A 17,352-nucleotide genomic window follows, 5' to 3' on the forward strand; every position below is an offset into this window, starting at 1 on the left:
GGAGACCTTGTAACCTAGGCGCACCCCATCTCTACAAGTTGCTGTCTAGAGCTGGGTTTCCTCGAGCTTGTGATTGTTGCATTGATGGCGTGACAATATCGGCTTAATCACAGGTCTTTATGCCACGTATGCGCTACTCATTGTGCGAAATAGGAGATCAAGGCCAGGAAGTCTAACACAACAAACAGGATTAAGGGGAGCTGATGAAGAGAACAAAGGCGATGGACAATCTAGACAAGTGCGGAGACCGAGGTAGTAATAGTGCACTCGTTGACAGCACATAGTGTGGGGGTGAGCGACTGTACTTGTCAAATGGCAGAACACCGCCCCATGGTGGCGTCGCATAACGCTGTCATTCAGGAGCTGACAACGAGAGACTCTCTCAAGGTATGCCCTGGGTGCTGGGAAGCCGCGTCGGGACGAAGCGAGCCGACTAGGCCGCTTTAGATGGGACCTCGGGATACATGCATGGACCTGGTAGTCATCTTCGTCACGACTTTGGGTCCGAGTCCAAGCGCGTCGAAGAAAGAGGTGGGGGTGGCTTAAGGCTGTGCAACACTGTCATCATCATCGAGGTAATGTCGATGAAGTCAACGAGATGTCGAAATGTGCCGAGCTCCAATTGGGATCCGCAGCCAGCTGGGAGTATAATGGAAGAATTGTGAGATGAAACCGCGATAATTCATGTCCGAAACTCACAAAGACATCTAGAACAACGGAAGAGCCCCTACTTCTATTGACTTGACTGCTAGCGTCAGGCACCGGACTGGGAGATGAGACGGATCGCTGCTCATTTCGCGCACGGAAGCGACCCGCACACACAGATGATCGGATCGATTGGCGAAGCCGCGGCAACGCTGCTTGGTGTCATCTCGGTAGTTGTGGTGAGGTGGCCAGGTACAGGTCGTGGTCCGCGGCATACGATCGTGTTTGAGAAAAGTAAAGATCGTTGACGTAGATGCGGGCGCTAAGCATGGACTTGACGCGATATCACATGACCAAACCATCATCACGACTATGCGGCCCAGCGATCATCGGATCCGGGTACGAGTAGCGCTCCGTCACACCGCTCACAAAGAGAGGTGCGACAGCGCTCGCGGGGTAGACAAAGGCGCTGGGCGCGATTGGGTCTCGTGAGCCTCAGCAGATAACGCAAGAGCATGCATCCTGGGGCTGCCATTGGCGCGCGAGGTTACGCAAAGATGTGAGGGTTCGCATCGGCTGCAGAGTAGAGTGAAATTGTTGATGGCACACAGGAAGGTGTGTCGAAGCAAAGACGCCTCGTGACGCTTGTAGCGCCACCCAGCAACGCGTGGGCTTGACTTGACATGTTACTCAACAAATCTAAAACGAACCACGACCTTGTGGGAAATGCCCGCAGCCCGTCAGATGCTCGCACCGCGGAGCAGAGGCATTGCTAGCAGAGTGATCGGTGCTTCCGTTGTCGATGTCTGTCTTTGTCGAACAAAGCAAATGCGTTATTCCATGGCCCGCGCCAGCCGTACAAGCTGCGACGGTGGAAAGTACGGTGAGCAAGCCAATAGTTGAGACAGGGTTGCTTTGCCTGCCTCAACTGCAGCACCCCTTGGCAGCCTCTCTCACCATGACGTATGAATCGAACGACAAGGGTAACCCACCCCCAGCGCGCCCGAGATCTAGCCTAGTAAAAGTCAATCGGCGGCTTGACACCTGCAAACAGCCAATCTGCCACCCAAATTTGCTCGAGTCGGCGAGCTGCGCGCGGTCGGTCCCAAGTTTCGCAGCGTGCGCTCCTCGAAGGGGTGTTGCCCAACCGCGAGCGCAACGGCCGGGGGTTTTCGAGCAATCGGAATCGAGGCGGCACAAGCGAGCCTGTGTGTGCATCTAACAGGGAACGGCGAGGCTGCAGCACGTTTATCGTGAGTGCGGGAAACACTAGTTGGGGCACGGTGCAGGGTGCTGTATTGAGGGGAATCTGTCGGCCCGCGCTTGCTCTCACCTAGTGGCGCTATGATAAGCTGTTGCCCGTAAAACCTTGATTCCCATCCTCTGTTATTATGCGAAACTCGTCCTCCTCCATTCTCTACTAATCGTAATACCGCCATCATGCCTCCTGATCCAAAGGACGCGCCGTTCCCCACCAAGCAGCTCTTGATTCTCGGTATGTATGGCGGCTGCAGGTGATGTCATGTTGATTGGACCGTCGCTGACCACCGCTTAGGGATATGCCGATTCTCCGAGCCTCTCGCCTTCAACTCTATCCTCGCCTACTCACCTTTTATGGTGCGGGATCTGGGCATCAGCAAACACGATGCTTCGTTCTACGCGGGACTCTTGGTGTCAGCGTACGCCATCGCCGAGGCCATGACGGCCCCATTATGGGGAATGGTGTCTGATGTGTACGGCCGGAAACCTGTCGCGCTCATTGGCTTGCTCGGTGTCGCCGCATCGAGTCTCATGTTCGGTGTTGCGGAAACGTACTGGGTCGCCCTGCTTGCGCGCTTCATCGGCGGTGCACTGAATGGAAATGTCGCAATCATGCAAACTATGGTCGCTGAGTCGGTCAAGAACCCAGCCCACGAGCGTAAGTAAATCGCGCAGTCCGCATCAGGCAGGTGAAGCTAACACGAGATAGCGCGCGCATATGCCACACAACCCTTCGTCTGGACAGTGGGCGGTATCATCGGTTCGGCCATGGGTGGTTTCCTCGCTCAACCAGCGCGACTTTACCCCAACGTTTTCGACCAGGATGGCATTTTTGGACGCTACCCGTATCTTCTGCCTAACCTGATCGCCGCCATTGGAATTCTGCTGGCCATTCTCCAGGGTATGATCTTCTTGGAGGAGACCCTGGTCCGGGAAGAGAAGCCAGAGGGAGAGAACGGCATCGAGGACCACCACGATTACCACGACCATCTGGACACCATTAACGAGACCCCCGCAAACGAGCGCAGCCGCCTCCTTCCCCCTCCCTCAAACCACCAGCATGCGAACCGCGACGCACGAGGCTCGACCGCTGGCTCCATGAGACATCGTGGCTCCATGTTGAGCGTTACGCGCGATCGATTGGCCTCCATGTCGGTTTCAGGCAGCATTCGACAGATCCGCAAACGAGCTTCTTTCTTGGAAGAGGGTATGCCCATGCCTTTTGCTCAAAACTTCGATATCCGCCGCTCGTCTTTTGGAACCATGCACTCGATCAAGGTCCAGCAAGATGTGCTCCCGATCCGAGGTGGACCGACCCCGAAACCCCGAAAGACATTCAACCGGACTGTAGTCATGATCGTTCTCGCCATGGCCATTTTCGCTTTCCATCAGATGGCCTTCATCTCGATTCTCCCGGTCTACATCTTGGACACACCTGCAAACAAGGGTCTTGATTTCCAGGGCGGACTGGGACTGGACCTGCCTGATGTTGGAAAGTTCCTCACGGTCAACGGCTTCATCACGCTTTTCGTCCAGGGTTTCATTTTCCCGCCGTTCGTAGAGTGGGTTGGTGTTTGGAACTCCTTCCTCTGGATGATCATCCTTTACCCGATTACATACCTCATCGTACCCTTCATCAGCGCTCTTCCCCACGGACTCATAACCCCGGGCATATACGTTTCGCTTTTCCTGCAGGCCTTCTTCGGTATCATTGTCTTCCCATGCGCTTTGATCCTGATGAAGAACGCCGTTCCTTCACCTCTGGTACTCGGTCGCGTCAACGGTATCGCCATGTCAGCGTGCTGCTTAGCGAGAACCATCTCTTCTCCTCTGATCGGATTGATCTACTCGCTCGGCGGATCTGCAGCAGCCTGGTTCGCTCTTGCTGCCGCAGCCATCTTTGGCATGATCCAGCTCTTCTGGGTCCCCAAGGAAGACGTCGGCGCTGTTCAAATCGACAACGCCCTCAAGAAGGTTATACATCATGACATGGACGAGGATGCGGTAGACGACATTTCCATCATTGAGTCTGTACGATAACAGCGCTCAAAACGATTACGACAGCAACAAGCTTGAAAAGCGGTGGATCTTGGAGTAATATCTAGAGCGTCTTGATTTCCGACGCTGCATGTCTTTCGGCGTTTGATTGGTTTTCCCTCGACATGTTCATGTCTTGAGTGCCTGGTCTTCTATGTTCTTCATTGATGCTAGCATCACAGCATTTTTTCTTTCTTGCATAGCGCGTTGATAGAGCTCAATGCCACTCATGTTGCGTCTTGGACAAAATCTGGACCTTGGTATCCTTGTATGTGATGCTTGACAGTCGATATATACTTGGGTATCGGCCCGCTTGGGTAGTCCGTGCAACTTACCTTGAGTACGCACAGACTGCTGCCTACTGCACGGCGATCTAGGCCCGCTGTGGGTCCTACCACTCGGTTGGTGTTGCAGACGGAATGGCGGACATCCGGTGTGGTGATCGTGGTCTATTCACTGGCCAGCCGGAGTAAAATAGGAAGTGTGCACGCCGTACGATTATTAATAGGGGTTCAGCATTCTGGCGATAAAGAATCCTAGCAAGAACCACGACATGAGCAGCGAAAGCCCACAGATGGTTTGGAGGCTTCCTAGATTGCGCTGCAGGAACATCTCGACTATACCAGCTTCCTTGACGGGCAACAGCGGCTGGGTATATCTGGGTAACTGCTTTCTGCGTTTTAGGACCCTGGGTCGGGAACCTACTATGCCCCTCTTTTCATAGTTTTGACCTGCATTCCATGTTGTGTAAGAAGTAGCGGTTGTTGGATTGCGGAGTTGGCGGACCAAGTGAACGTAAGTTTATGGAGGATGACACCGTTGAATTTTGGAGGAAGTTGACATGCTAGCTCTGATGATTCCTCGTGGTTCGCGAGCATATGGCTCAGCGGAAGTAGAGAGCAAAAAGATGCTTGGTGAGTATTCATCGCATTGTGAGTTCGCGATGTGCAGGATATTTCCCCAGTAAAGAGGCCATGCCGTGAGCCCTTACCACAGCCCCAAGAAAGGTAACCTCCATCGTTTGCAAGTCACAATATGCCGTTGTGAACTTTTGTGATTGCGCATCGTCACTGTCGCGGGTGTGGGTGAAAGCCATGGCCGCCTGATCGCGAATGAAGTTCGCCGGCTGCACGACGTCCGACTCCCGGCTTGGCAAGAGCCTGCAAGTCCCCGAGGTAAGCTGGCCTTCGCCCGTTCGCAGCTGCCCTACCTCGCCCACTAATTCTCGATTGCTTGCACTTTTGGTGATGCTTCTCTAGCAGAAGCGACTCACTATGACGCTTGACGCGGCAGCCCGACCATGGATCATTGGGGCGACCCGTGGGCAGACAACAATGCCGACGAACAAAAGTCGCCGACGAAGCACGAGGTGACCTCACCACCGCCGCCTACTCCTGCGCCTGCGCCCGTGCTACTGAATGGCTTTCTGGACGATGCTGGGTGGGGGAATGAGGACGAGAGCTTTGGTGACTGGACTACGTCATCTGGACATGATGCCGCTGTTACTACGCTCACGGAGACGCGCTTAGCTGAGCCCAGTCCACTGAAGAATGAGAGGGCAATTGACGATGGGCCGCGATGGGATTTGAAAGAAGAAAACGAGCATGCATCGCCGACACGAGAAGACGCATGGGGTGGACAAGAAGATACTTCCGATGTGGACAATGTAACCTCGGACACATCCGACACGTCGACTACGATACAGCCCGACAGATCTCCCAGTCAAGACGCTGTCACTCCTGCGAATCGATTACAGCCCGACGATGACTCTTCTGCACGACCTTCCACGTCCCCATCCGAGACAAGCCGCACCGAAGCGCCGGTCGAATCACCACGGACTTCACTCGAAGAAGAGATTGCGAGCAGGCTACAGACTGCAGTGGAGGAGCCGAAGCCGGAAGAAGCCTCTGCGGCAGCAAGTCAAGAGGACAGTGACGTGGATGCTTCAAGCTCGAGCAGCGACAGCACAGACGATGAATTTGGGACTTTCACGCAAGATACCCTATTGACGGAAGCTCCTTCTGGTCCACCGGAACCTACACAGAGCGCTGAAGCGGACTCTAAGGAGACTTTAGAAGAATCAGCCACTTCTCGCTCTGGATCGCCAGCAGCCAGTTCGGGTGCCGCTACTGCCTCAAAAGACGCCGATACCTACCAACTCGATACAGACCTCTTCGGCGACCTCTTCCCTTCCAGCGGCGATATAAAAGAACTTGAGGAAGCTCCAGATGATCCCGTGTATTCCACGTCTGGGCGCAAAGCTTGGTACCGGCTCACGCGCAAGCAGACCATGAGGGAGTTCAACAGCGGGAATGCAGATGACAACTACATCCGGGTCACATGGGCAGGCTCTCAAGTCAGATCGGAAGTCAACAAGACTGTGGCAAGATGGGCACGCGAAGACCGTCTCTCTGGCACAGGTCCCGGAGCCAGAGCGTCATTTTACTGGGACACGCCTGCGCCTCCGGAGCCAAAGACAGCCAGAGGCCATCTACGCACGAAGACTACCATTCCTACGCCGCGAGCAGTTGAAGTTGCACCAGCTCGACAAAGTATGCCTCCAGTGTCCACCGATACCCCGGCTGCATTCAACTGGAGCTCTCCAACTACTACAGTGGACCCTTGGAAGCAGAACAGTCCCGGTTTACCGCCTATAATCCCGCCTGTCGCGCCTAAGCATAATGCTGTCGAAATTACACAAGCGAATGAGCTTCGTGCAGTTTCGATTGACCTGACACGCGATGTTGGGCAAACACATGGGCAAACGCCGAGTGAAACGCCGGTTGTCGCAACGAAAGCAATCCCACCTCCTGAGCCAACCACGACCTCTTCAAGTCCTTGGGGAGACATTGCTGCTCTCGACACCAACACTTCCAATCAGGAACAACGTACGGATGTGCCTGCAGAAGATGACGATGATTGGGGTGAGATGATATCAAGCCCTATAGTATCTACTTTCCCCTCAGCCTTTTCAAGCTCTATACCCGCGACGCTCGACAGCACCGTGTCGGATTCAGCATCACCACCAAAGACTCCACCAACCCAGGACCGCTCAGCCGAAGCGATGCATATCGTGCGCCTGCGAAGTACCATATCGCCAACATCAGCGATATTTGGTCCGAAAAGTTTTGTTCCATTCCACGCTGAACAAGGACCTATTGGGCCTGGACTCTTGAAACCCGCCAAGCGCTCTGTTTCTGCCACGTCGGAGAAGAGCAAAGTCGAAGTTCCACCAAAACCGATTTCAGATGTCATTCCACAAGATGAAGTCAAAGCTGATGTATTGCCGGCGCGCGATGCGCTTGATACAAACGAACTCGCTATCAACGAGGTGAAGGTCGAAGAGACTGGTACGAACGGCACGGAAGATGACGGCTTTTCTGCGTTTACGTCCAATACACGTGAGCCGGAGCCTGCCAGGCCCAGCACTCCGCCTCCAGCACCCATAGTACGAGACGAACCCACCATAGATGCTTGGGTAGACGCAGATTTCTCTTTCTTCGAATCTGCTCCTGCCACAAAAGCGTCTGCGCTAGCCACGCGCGATCCATCAGATCCGTTTTCCGTCTTTGAGACTCCTCCAAGACCGAGCAGTGCTGCATCTTCCGCTAAGACGTTTACACGGTCTCCTCCGCGGAATGTAACCCCTCCGCCTATCCAGCCGCTTACTGGAGCTACGAACTCTGCGCAACGACGGAAAAATGATGAAGAACAGGTTATCAAGAGTATTCTGGCTGGGCTACCAGACTTGAGTTATATGTTGCATAGATGATGTATTGTTGTCTAGATGGTTGTATAAATGCTCTTTCTTGCATTTCACATGGCGTTTTCGGGTGCTTGGATATCCATGGTCGTTTTTAGCATTGCTGGCATAGGTCACAGGGTTTTGTGGCAAGAGCGTTCCTTCGTACACGTCCAATCTTCATATCATTACTATCACTTAGAGGTGCATATATACACGATATCGTCTCGGTTGTCCTTACTTTCACATCATCTCTTCATTCCGTTGCACACTCCCGTTCACCCTCTCTTCGCGCATTTCACTCTAGCCATGCACTGCCGATCTCAAAGTCTCCATGGCCGAGCAGCTACCTCCCCCAGTCCTTGGGCGTAGAGGTTCACTTTCAATCGGGGCACACCTCACTCGATTTAATCCTTCCCACCGAGGCCTCTTCGACCTAAACCACGCCCTCCCTCAACTGGAGCACTGTTTAGACACGCAACGTCAACCACCCCTACCCTCGACTCTACTCGACAAAGCTCTTACTAAAAGATAGCAAAACACAATGGGAAAACATTACCACGTTCGTCATAGGAGTACCGGCGATCGCTATACAGTCACCGTCCCTGCCGACATCTCCCCCGCCTCCGTGCGGTCGACGTATGAAGCTGAACACTGGAGGAATCGAGAGACAAGCTACAACACTGATGACTTTCGATCCCCAAATCGACCCATGCTGCGAGATGGTTTGATACCCATCGATGGCTCAGGCTACGCCCCCATTCCGACTCATCCTGGAATGCTATACCCTCCATCTAATCGACACGGTCCCTTCGCGCTTATCCCTCCGTTTCCCCAACCAGTCCACTCTCCACCACAGCGACACGTCTCCTTCGCACCCGACCCCCGAAGAGACGCTCCCCCTCCTTCTCCCTCCTACCCACCTAACCCCACACGCCGACACGGCCCAGGCCACTCCCGCAGCAGAAGTGCTCCCGTAAATCCTTTCGAGGGCTCACACCACAGTGAGAATGTTTCGGACAGGCTTGCCCAACTTCCTCAGTATGCTCAACAACATCCTCGGTTTGAGGAGGCGAGGTATGCTATGCAGATGATATGGAGGTATCCTAGAGATGATCCTAGGGCGGTGCCGTGGCAGGTGGTGTTGGGGGAGATTACGGAGGATATGGAACGGATGGGGAGGGGGGAGGTAAGGGGGTTTGGGGGGCGGTAGGCGTGGGGTGTGCGGATGGGCGTTGTGGAGAAGCTGTGGAGTTGGGAGGAGGTTGGGAGATGCCTATTCTTGCTTGCTCTTTGCTTTTCGCGCTGATGGAGGTGTGATCTGTCCATCATATCATCGCAAACCGTTTGTTGATTTACCGCCTCAGCTATGTATAAGAGCTGCTCTCGGATCCTGACCTCTCATCTTCGAAACGAAACATCATTCATCAACACGACAATGAGTTCAGCGGCTCGATTCAACGATCCCCCGCCCTATGTACCGCCGAAAGCCCCAAACCATGTCATACTCGCAGTCGTCCCGATACAGTTCGTGGTAGCTTGTGATTCCATCCTGAGAGCAGCAAGAGAAGCCATTCTGAACAACACGAATAAAGACCACTTCGAAAAGAACCCAAGCGAATGTACGCTTTATGATTCTTACTCCGTAACTCAACAGATCCTCCAAAATGAGTACACTTGGCCTCTGTTCGTTGATCGAGATGCACCCCTGGCCACGAACATACACAAGATAGAGGCGGAGGCGCGCATGTGGTTAGACAAATCCCCGCTCTTCCTCTAGCATCGCAGCGATCTGGAGCTTTACCTTAAAGCCCCGATCACCTTCAAACCGAGACGCTATATCGTGGATAATGGTGGTCTCTTACAAATGAGGGAAGAGAGGATTGGGCTTCGACAGCAGGTACCTCAGGTTTACTTGGACTGCACACTTTCGGTCGAGGGATTGTGCGCTGAAGAACATGGGAAAGCGCATCGAGAATATTTGACTATGCTGGCTTGGCTTGAGAAGGCGCCACGAGAGCGCATGTATATCAGTGCACCGCATTTGGATGTCCCGGAAGATGATCCCTTCGAGTATAATCCACCGGGATATAGATGGTGAAGCTTGCAAAGGGCTTGGTTCTAGTTGATCGCAGAACTTAACTCGATCGACGGTAATGTCAATGTCACGATGCTCAAAACTCTTGCCCATTTATCTGTCATCACCTTCGTCTATTTCTTTCTGTCTATATTGAGAAACAGTGTCATGGAAACTCTCAAGCGGTGTGCGGTTTACAGTTTCAGCCTTGTCAGCCTTCACTGCCCAGGTAACTATCAGTTCAGAACCGTGCGGGGTTTAACGTTCCTTTGCTCTAGCGGCACTCACGTAAGTCAGTCTCCATATATAAACTACAGAAACCTGATACTTTCTTTCTACTCCATCACGCTCGTGCAACAATGGCCTCACTCAATTCCACACCATCGGTCCCCACCATGGCCGCGTCCGCAGAGAAGATGGTGAAGTTCGCCCTCTTCCCCATCGAGACTCTTACCGCCTGCATTTACATCCTCGCTAAAGTCTATACCATCATCTCCAACAGCACATCTTCAATTGGCATTTCCTCGATCTCAGATGTTAGCGAGATGTTAGCGCATTACATCAAAGCGAAAGAGCTAGTGGACTCCAAAGACACCGTCTGGCCGCTCATTGTCAAAGAGCAATCGCACATCTACAACAACATCACCGGGATTATAAAGACTGCAATCGAGTGCCTTGTGGGCTCCTTCTTCGGATCGTTCGTGGAGGAATGCGAGAGGCTCAAGGAGTACCTGAAACCTCAGCGAAGCTTTTACGCCAGCGGATTGGCCATACATCGAGATGGTACCGTTCTGAAGAGGGATCTCATCGTTCTGGAGCAGCGCAGGGTTATGGACGCCTACAAGAATGACCCCAATCGACCGGAGTGCTTCTGGCTCCCAGATCACCACAAGCAGGAAGATTTCGAGAACTTCATGATGACATTGGCCTGGGCGAGAGAGAAGCCTCTCAGGCGTATGTTCACTGAGGAGTTCAAGGGCTCCTACTTGGAACACGAACCAGAAGTCCAGGACGAACCCGCTTCCGACTATGCTAGTCTGACCGGTAAGTAGACGTTCTTCCGGTCCTTCAAGCTCATGTTTAACACCGTTCCAGACACTGAGTCCGTTGTCGACACGCTAACTCCGTCGACCACTCGCACCGCATCGCCAGCTCTCGAGCGCCCAGTGGACTGGGAGTAGCGTAACCTGCCGTAGTAGCTATGGATCAATCCATACTTAAGTACCTGGTAGTTGTAGTGAACTATATCATAGGATGGCGCTGCCAATTCTAATATGCTTACATTCCGACCATTCGCTTCCCTAGAGTGCTTAATAGACGTGATCTCTTCCGGCTGCTGCCTTCCTCATTAGTGTTCACTGCCAAGCAAAGTCACCTAAGACCGTGCGGGTTGCGACAGTCATTTGTTTGCTCCAGTGGGGCACTAGTCTGAGCCCAAAAACACCGCGACTTTCTCAGCTCTGGACTTTGCACATTCACATTTCCTCCGATAATAGATTCAAACTTTGATCTCGCTCTTACCCGCCACCATGGACGCGACTTCCCCAGAGATGATTGACTTCATCATCGTTCCAATCGAGACTATGGTTGCCTGCAACTTCATTCTCTACTGTGTCGCTCAATCGATTCAACATATCCAGGTCCCTAGAGTTACTGACGACACCGAAACATCTCACAATGTCGGCTCCGCTTTGATCAACGATATAGCGTCCTGGCCATTGATCGTAAAAGAACACTCGCGATGCCACACGACTATCAAGCAAGTATACGAGTCTGCATCAAACTGGCTGTCGCGCTCTCCGTTGTTCGATGACACACGCAATGAACTTGCACTGTACTTGGAGTTGCCAACCGGATTCTCCGTGAGCAAGTTGAAAATGAGGGACAACGGTGCTATCCTCAACAGAGGAACCATCCTTCTCAATCAGCCTACCAGGGACTACTACAAAAGTATCAACAGCCAACACTGTTTCCTGTCCAGTCCCGAGACCAACAAGCGGAATTACCGCGCCTTCTTAACTCAGTTGATGTGGGTGCGGGACGACCCCCTTGCGCGACTGTTCAAATCGGACTTCAAGGGTGAGTTCCAAGACCATCAGAAAGTTACCAACATTGGGGAACTGTCGCACCAGCTCGAGAGCCTGAGCGTTGCTGGTATGTGTATCATCCCTTCTGCCATGTCTCAAGCTAACAACATTCAGACGGCGCGTCCACTGTCGCTATGGATACACCCTCAACTACTCGCGCTCCTTCACCAGCCCCCACCGAACGTCAGGATAACCCCACTGCTGACCGCGCCACCGAGAGCAAACCCGCCGAGCCGCCGACTCTCAAGTACATTGCTGTCATCGAGACTGCCACCGAAAAAGCCATCTTCAATCTCGACACCAACAAAGTGGACGAAAAGCAACACAAGATTCTGGTCAACGCGAAGGACATGTGTAATGAGATGGCCTCGATGAGCTATGGTGGCAAGACGAAGCTACAGGATGTTATGGACTTGACTGTGCAGATGGCTACAAAGTGGGAGGAAGTGCGCGGAAAGCAGGCGATACAGGAGAAGAAAGTTTACGGAGGATTTGGTTATTATTGAAGCAAAGAAGGGCTTGCTTGGACTAGAGAACTAAGTTTCACGAAGACTGTGGAACTCTGAACTTAGAAGGTCGTCCATCAATTAGGTTAGATCACCGAATACAACCGTCATCTCACGACCTTGCACTTAGTCACTCATGCACAAACAAAGACTCAATGGAACTCACTGTTTATTTAGCAAGTTCGTGAGCCCAAATTCTTAGTTAGAGAGTGCCTAGCTCATGGGCTAAATCACTGCGACGTGTCCTGCAGCTTTCAAGCGCTCAAGTCCATCGCATCCCCAGCAGCAGCCTTCTTGGACCCAAAGCGCGCATCCAGCTTCCTGATCGTGCTCTGCCTCATCTCCTTGGAAGGCCAACCCTCACCCGGTACCCTAACCTTCTTATCGCCCCTCAACTGCACCGGCACAGGAACATTCTCACCAGTCTTGCTATCCCCATACCCATACATGACAAAGTCCAGATAGTACTGCTGCACATCCAGCCCCCTCCTAATACTCTCAGCGATGACCAGATCCAAAGCATGCGGCATCCTCTTTCCGTCTTCATTCCAGCCCTCAAGGCTCAGTAGACCCCACTGGTCTTCCAATACGCTATGGTCTTCTACGTCTTCGAGCCAGGGATGGGCTTCGAAGTCCAGATCATCCATGAGGTATGTCGCAACGACCATCGCACTGGTGGTATCGTAGTTGAACTTCATTTTGCCACTGAGCGCTTCCCACAGCGGAGTCAAGCTCTTCTGGGCGAGCAACATGGGACCCAGCTGACAGACGCCGTTGCCCAGTATGGGATCGGAGAAGCGCATGTCGAGCTTCATGAAGAAGAGCTGGATGTTGATGAGATCGGCGTCGGTCCAGATATCGGCATCTTCGAGGAAAGAGCGACGCGTCCTTGATTCCTTGAGCTCCATGACGCACCAGTACTTCATCAGCGCGCCCTCGCAGGCCTCCGGTACGCGATGGCCTTCCAGAGCCATGTATGTAAGGATGCTTCGTACGACCTTCTGGCGGTAGACTATCATGCCAACCCAGCGAAAGCCTGGTACGTCGCGCGCTAGCCACTCGCGGCCGTCCATGGGTCGGAGCATGGGATCGGAAATGCATGTACGAGGGTACAGTACCCAGCTGAAGATGTGACCGGCGAGTGGCGCATGATAGCGGGCGTAGTCGTGTATTAGGGAAACGCTGTATAGATTCAGGCGGTAGTGGAATTCCTTGTCGATGGCGTAGAGGTCGACGATGGACGGGTAAGGTAGGCGGAGCGCGAATTGGAAGAAGAGGTTCGGGTGGCGGATTATGGCCTTGTAGACACTGAAAAGCTGCTTCGGGGCAGGTCCACCGGTGAAAGTTTGGGGTATGGGCGTGGAGGGTATGTCTGGGCCCCAGATCTCGGCGGCGATATTGTGACGGCGGTGTTGGCGGCGGCGGACGACGGTAGGCGCATTACTCTCGGTTGTGGAGGAATCCTGAAGCTTGGCAGTAGTTGGAGAACCATCTTCGACTGCTCGTTTGTTTTTCCCTTTCGCGTTCGCGTTGAGATAGAGCGGGCTTGGTGGAGGCTCCATGATTGTCGTAAAGCTTGACCTCGTGACCTAGTATCACCTAGGTGAGACCAAGGTGCGCTCGAGTAAATATGCGGAATTAGTTCGAAGATGTACTCCCACCCAGGTCAGGGTGGTCGCGTACGTAGTTTGGGCTTTTCGCACATAATAGTTGCTGTCAATACGGTGGGGAGGCAAATAATAAAGCTGTCAGGTCGTCGTGCCAACAAAACAGCGGGACGCCCAGGCAACCAACTACACAGCAAATTCAGAGCACCTGAGATGAGAGTAGAACTAGGCGACTGCCTGGAGTTTTCCGGCGACTCTACATCCAAAATATGCGATACTCGTTGCAGACGCGTGTGTGGATCAAAAAGGGAGGTTTGCGTGAACGGAAATGACAGCTCGCCCCGGCTCCAGCATCCGCATGAATCCCAGCCCTACTGAATGAACATGGTGTACACGAAATAGAAAGGAGCAGAGCTGTATACTATACCGTAGCAGTGAAATTTTGACATATGCACTCACCATTGCTGCAGGCATGCGATGCTCCAGGCTCTTCCTCTCAGACGCGCTTTTTATATAAATTACGGCATGTTCACACGTTCGCCTTCTAGCAGAACGCGCGAAATTGCTTCGACAGGGTCGGTGATGGCCATCCGGTGGTGTTGAAGGTGTATGTGAAGGCGTGGATGAGTGAGTGGACGACGCGTCAACGTCATTGGCCCGTGCGCTGCAACCCCCGCCTCGGCCCCTCGTCGTCGTCCCTGCATAATCTGATAATTTAGTTCGCCGTGGGAAAATCGCGTTCCTCACGCATCACAACAAATTCTCCGATTAACGACTTCATATCACAGTCGCCAAACACGGCTACCTTCCATCGCCTGCAGTACGTGTTTGCTCTCGGCCAGAAATCAACGCCTTCCGCCACGCGATTATTGACTTGAGATATCTAGGACAACTTAGGCATCAATATTCTAATAATTGAATCAACTCAAGTAGTACAATCATCGATCATCGCTATAAAGTCATCTCTTCAGTATACGAGAGCCTCCGCGATCGCGTACCACGCGCATCATGACATCCAACCTTCTGGCCACGGCGGCGTCGGCGCTCCCCAACGAACTCGCTCTCGTCGTGATCGATCATCTCGAAGGCAACAACAAGGCCTTATGCGCTCTCGCTCGGACATGTCGCGATATGCAAAACCTCGCCGAAGAGCGACTCTACAAGCGAATCGTGCTTCTATCCGTAAAGGACCTCCACGCCATCATCGAAGCCTTCACATCGCGTCCCGAACGCGTCCGCGCCGTACAAACACTCAAAATCTTGTATTCATACAAAGATGACAGTTTAAAAGACAGCGCCGAGATAAGGACGACTTTCAACGAGTGCGTAGCTCGTATGGTAAACCTCCGGGAGTGGCATATTGAGAGCCCGTACGATAACTTTCATTGGGAGAACGATGGTGGACAGGCTTGGGTCAACGGCGATATGCAACGCTTCCGCCGTGCGCTCGACACAGCTTGCGTGGAGGGCCCGATAGAAACGGCCAAGATCGCGGCTGAACGGCGCTTGGGGAAGAATCTCGAGCGGACAGTTGGGCTGGGTCTTCTCGAGAACTTGACCATCCACTCGCACGGTACTGCTACCGACTTCTGGAACCTTGAGGGGTTCCATTGCCTCTTCCGACACCCTGCACTCAAACACCTTCACGTCTCCTGTGTAGCCTTCCCAGACTTCGAAATCCCTGAGCTCGCGACACATACGAAGAAAACTCCTCTGACCTCGCTTGTTTTTGACGAGTGCGAACTGCGGTCCAAAAGCCTGCTCAGCATCCTTCGCACTCCGGCACGTTTGAAGTCATTGACTCTGGGCGAGAATGTCTTCAATATTAACCGGTCAAGGCGGGCTAAGCCTTTACTGAACAAAGACGCAGGCGGATCACTGGAGGCTCTCTCTGCAGTCGCGCATTCGCTGGAAAGCCTTACACATCTAAATCCTGGCTGGAGGCTCGACAAGAGCCCTCAGGTGCTCCGCAGCATACGCCCACCTGGTGATGGTATGCGCGATTTCCACCTTCTGAAGTACCTTGAATGCGACACGAACTCCTTCCTACATCAGGCTATCATCATGAACCGTGATCTGGCGCCCCCTAGCCTGGAAACACTTCGTATCCGTCGGCATTGGGATGTTCCGGTCGACTTCTGGGATCAGCCGCCTGACTTCGATCACTACGCCGCTCTGCCATCTCTAGACACACTCGAATTGTTGCAATCATCCTACATGTGGTAAGTTCTGACAACAAAGATGACGTTGCTTTTAGAAATATGCTGACTTTGCCCTCTGTGGCTCATAGGCTCGACACGGCAAAATCTGAGTACATCTGCGATGAGGAACGTCTTCGCAATCGCCACGCAAAGGCGTTCAAGCTGCACAAGGCTGGCATCAACCTGAAGATGTCGTTGGAACTACACAAAAGCGAAGGTTTGATACCACCGTACCTGCACAAAGAGCGCGTTCCTATTATCGAATGCCTGTACGATGCGAGCATGGATGGATTCAGAAGTTTCGTCAGGAAAGAAGTTACCAACGAGTACCAAGAGACAGTTGAATCGCTTGCGAGAGAAGAAGCTGAAACGGACCAACTAAGCGAAGTGGATATCAGCCTCTTAAAGTCGAAGACACGACGTCTTACGCTTTCCATGAAGCATAGCCTCGTCAATCGCGGCGGCCGACTCCCATCGTTCAGGGAAATATTCGGCTCAGATGATGGAAGTGAAGAGTCGGCTGATAGCGATGAGGATTTCGAGGTCGACGATCTTGATGAGGATGATGATATGGCGCTCGATCTTGAGCTAGACGACGATGTCGTTCAACAGTATATCGACGAAGATGGCAATCCAGTGTTTGACGAGGACGGCAACCCTGTGTTCGAGGACGACGGAGAGCTCTTCACAACCGTGTGGGAGGTGGCTACTGAGGATGAGTATGATAGTGATATGGATGAGGACACGGATGAGGATGATGACGACGACGAGATGCACGACGCGTTGGAAACCCAGCAACAGCCCGGCAACACCAACACCAACAACGACGACGTTGACTAAGCAGTCCCGGGAGAGTGGTAGCTCTTTATGTTCGACTTCGGTACTCTGTACGCAACCACAATAGCGTATTCTTGTGTATTGTTGGCTTTAGAAAATAGTTTTAATGATGCATGTATTATCAAATGTCTTATCCTGATCACCAACAGTAGCTGCTATGTGCTTATGCCACACACGCAAAATTGGATCACGGTTTCTATGTGGATCCTCCTAACAATGAACGAACGCCGGGTATGTAGAAAAGCATCGCGGAAAAATTTGCAGCTAATACACCGCTAAAGAAGAAGTCTGCGATAAACGTCAGCCATGACTTCATACTTCCCATCGCCCATCAACTTACCTCCACCAAACCC

The 17,352-nt window shown here is 52.8% G+C and overlaps 6 protein-coding genes across 6 annotated transcripts; 5 read left to right on the forward strand and 1 right to left on the reverse strand.

The window, feature by feature from the left end:
- Positions 1-2,085: 2,085 nt before the first annotated feature.
- On the forward strand, positions 2,086-3,945 carry J4E88_006906 (uncharacterized protein; the record flags this gene model as incomplete). Its single annotated transcript, XM_049400528.1, has 3 exons — positions 2,086-2,140; positions 2,201-2,563; positions 2,615-3,945. The coding sequence occupies 3 exons, from the start codon at positions 2,086-2,088 to the stop codon at positions 3,943-3,945; spliced, it is 1,749 nt and encodes a 582-aa protein (XP_049253476.1).
- Positions 3,946-5,242: 1,297 nt separating this feature from the next.
- Positions 5,243-7,714, forward strand: J4E88_006907 (uncharacterized protein; the record flags this gene model as incomplete). Its single annotated transcript, XM_049400529.1, has 1 exon — positions 5,243-7,714. One exon carries the CDS (start codon positions 5,243-5,245, stop codon positions 7,712-7,714), a length of 2,472 nt encoding a protein of 823 aa, XP_049253477.1.
- Positions 7,715-10,156: 2,442 nt separating this feature from the next.
- J4E88_006908 (uncharacterized protein) lies at positions 10,157-10,813 on the forward strand (the record flags this gene model as incomplete). Its single annotated transcript, XM_049400530.1, has 1 exon — positions 10,157-10,813. One exon carries the CDS (start codon positions 10,157-10,159, stop codon positions 10,811-10,813), a length of 657 nt encoding a protein of 218 aa, XP_049253478.1.
- A 477-nt stretch (positions 10,814-11,290) lies between these two features.
- J4E88_006909 (uncharacterized protein) lies at positions 11,291-12,354 on the forward strand (the record flags this gene model as incomplete). The annotated part of the gene is made up of 2 exons (XM_049400531.1): positions 11,291-11,915; positions 11,963-12,354. 2 exons carry the CDS (start codon positions 11,291-11,293, stop codon positions 12,352-12,354), a joined length of 1,017 nt encoding a protein of 338 aa, XP_049253479.1.
- Positions 12,355-12,608: 254 nt separating this feature from the next.
- Positions 12,609-13,916, reverse strand: J4E88_006910 (uncharacterized protein; the record flags this gene model as incomplete). Its single annotated transcript, XM_049400532.1, has 1 exon — positions 12,609-13,916. One exon carries the CDS (start codon positions 13,914-13,916, stop codon positions 12,609-12,611), a length of 1,308 nt encoding a protein of 435 aa, XP_049253480.1.
- A 1,053-nt stretch (positions 13,917-14,969) lies between these two features.
- On the forward strand, positions 14,970-17,002 carry J4E88_006911 (uncharacterized protein; the record flags this gene model as incomplete). Its single annotated transcript, XM_049400533.1, has 2 exons — positions 14,970-16,183; positions 16,252-17,002. 2 exons carry the CDS (start codon positions 14,970-14,972, stop codon positions 17,000-17,002), a joined length of 1,965 nt encoding a protein of 654 aa, XP_049253481.1.
- Between the last annotated feature and the right edge of the window lie 350 nt (positions 17,003-17,352).

This window comes from Alternaria novae-zelandiae, assembly GCF_023758075.1.
Source record: "Alternaria novae-zelandiae strain BMP 2774 chromosome Unknown scaffold_14, whole genome shotgun sequence".
Lineage (NCBI taxonomy): Eukaryota > Fungi > Ascomycota > Dothideomycetes > Pleosporales > Pleosporaceae > Alternaria > Alternaria novae-zelandiae.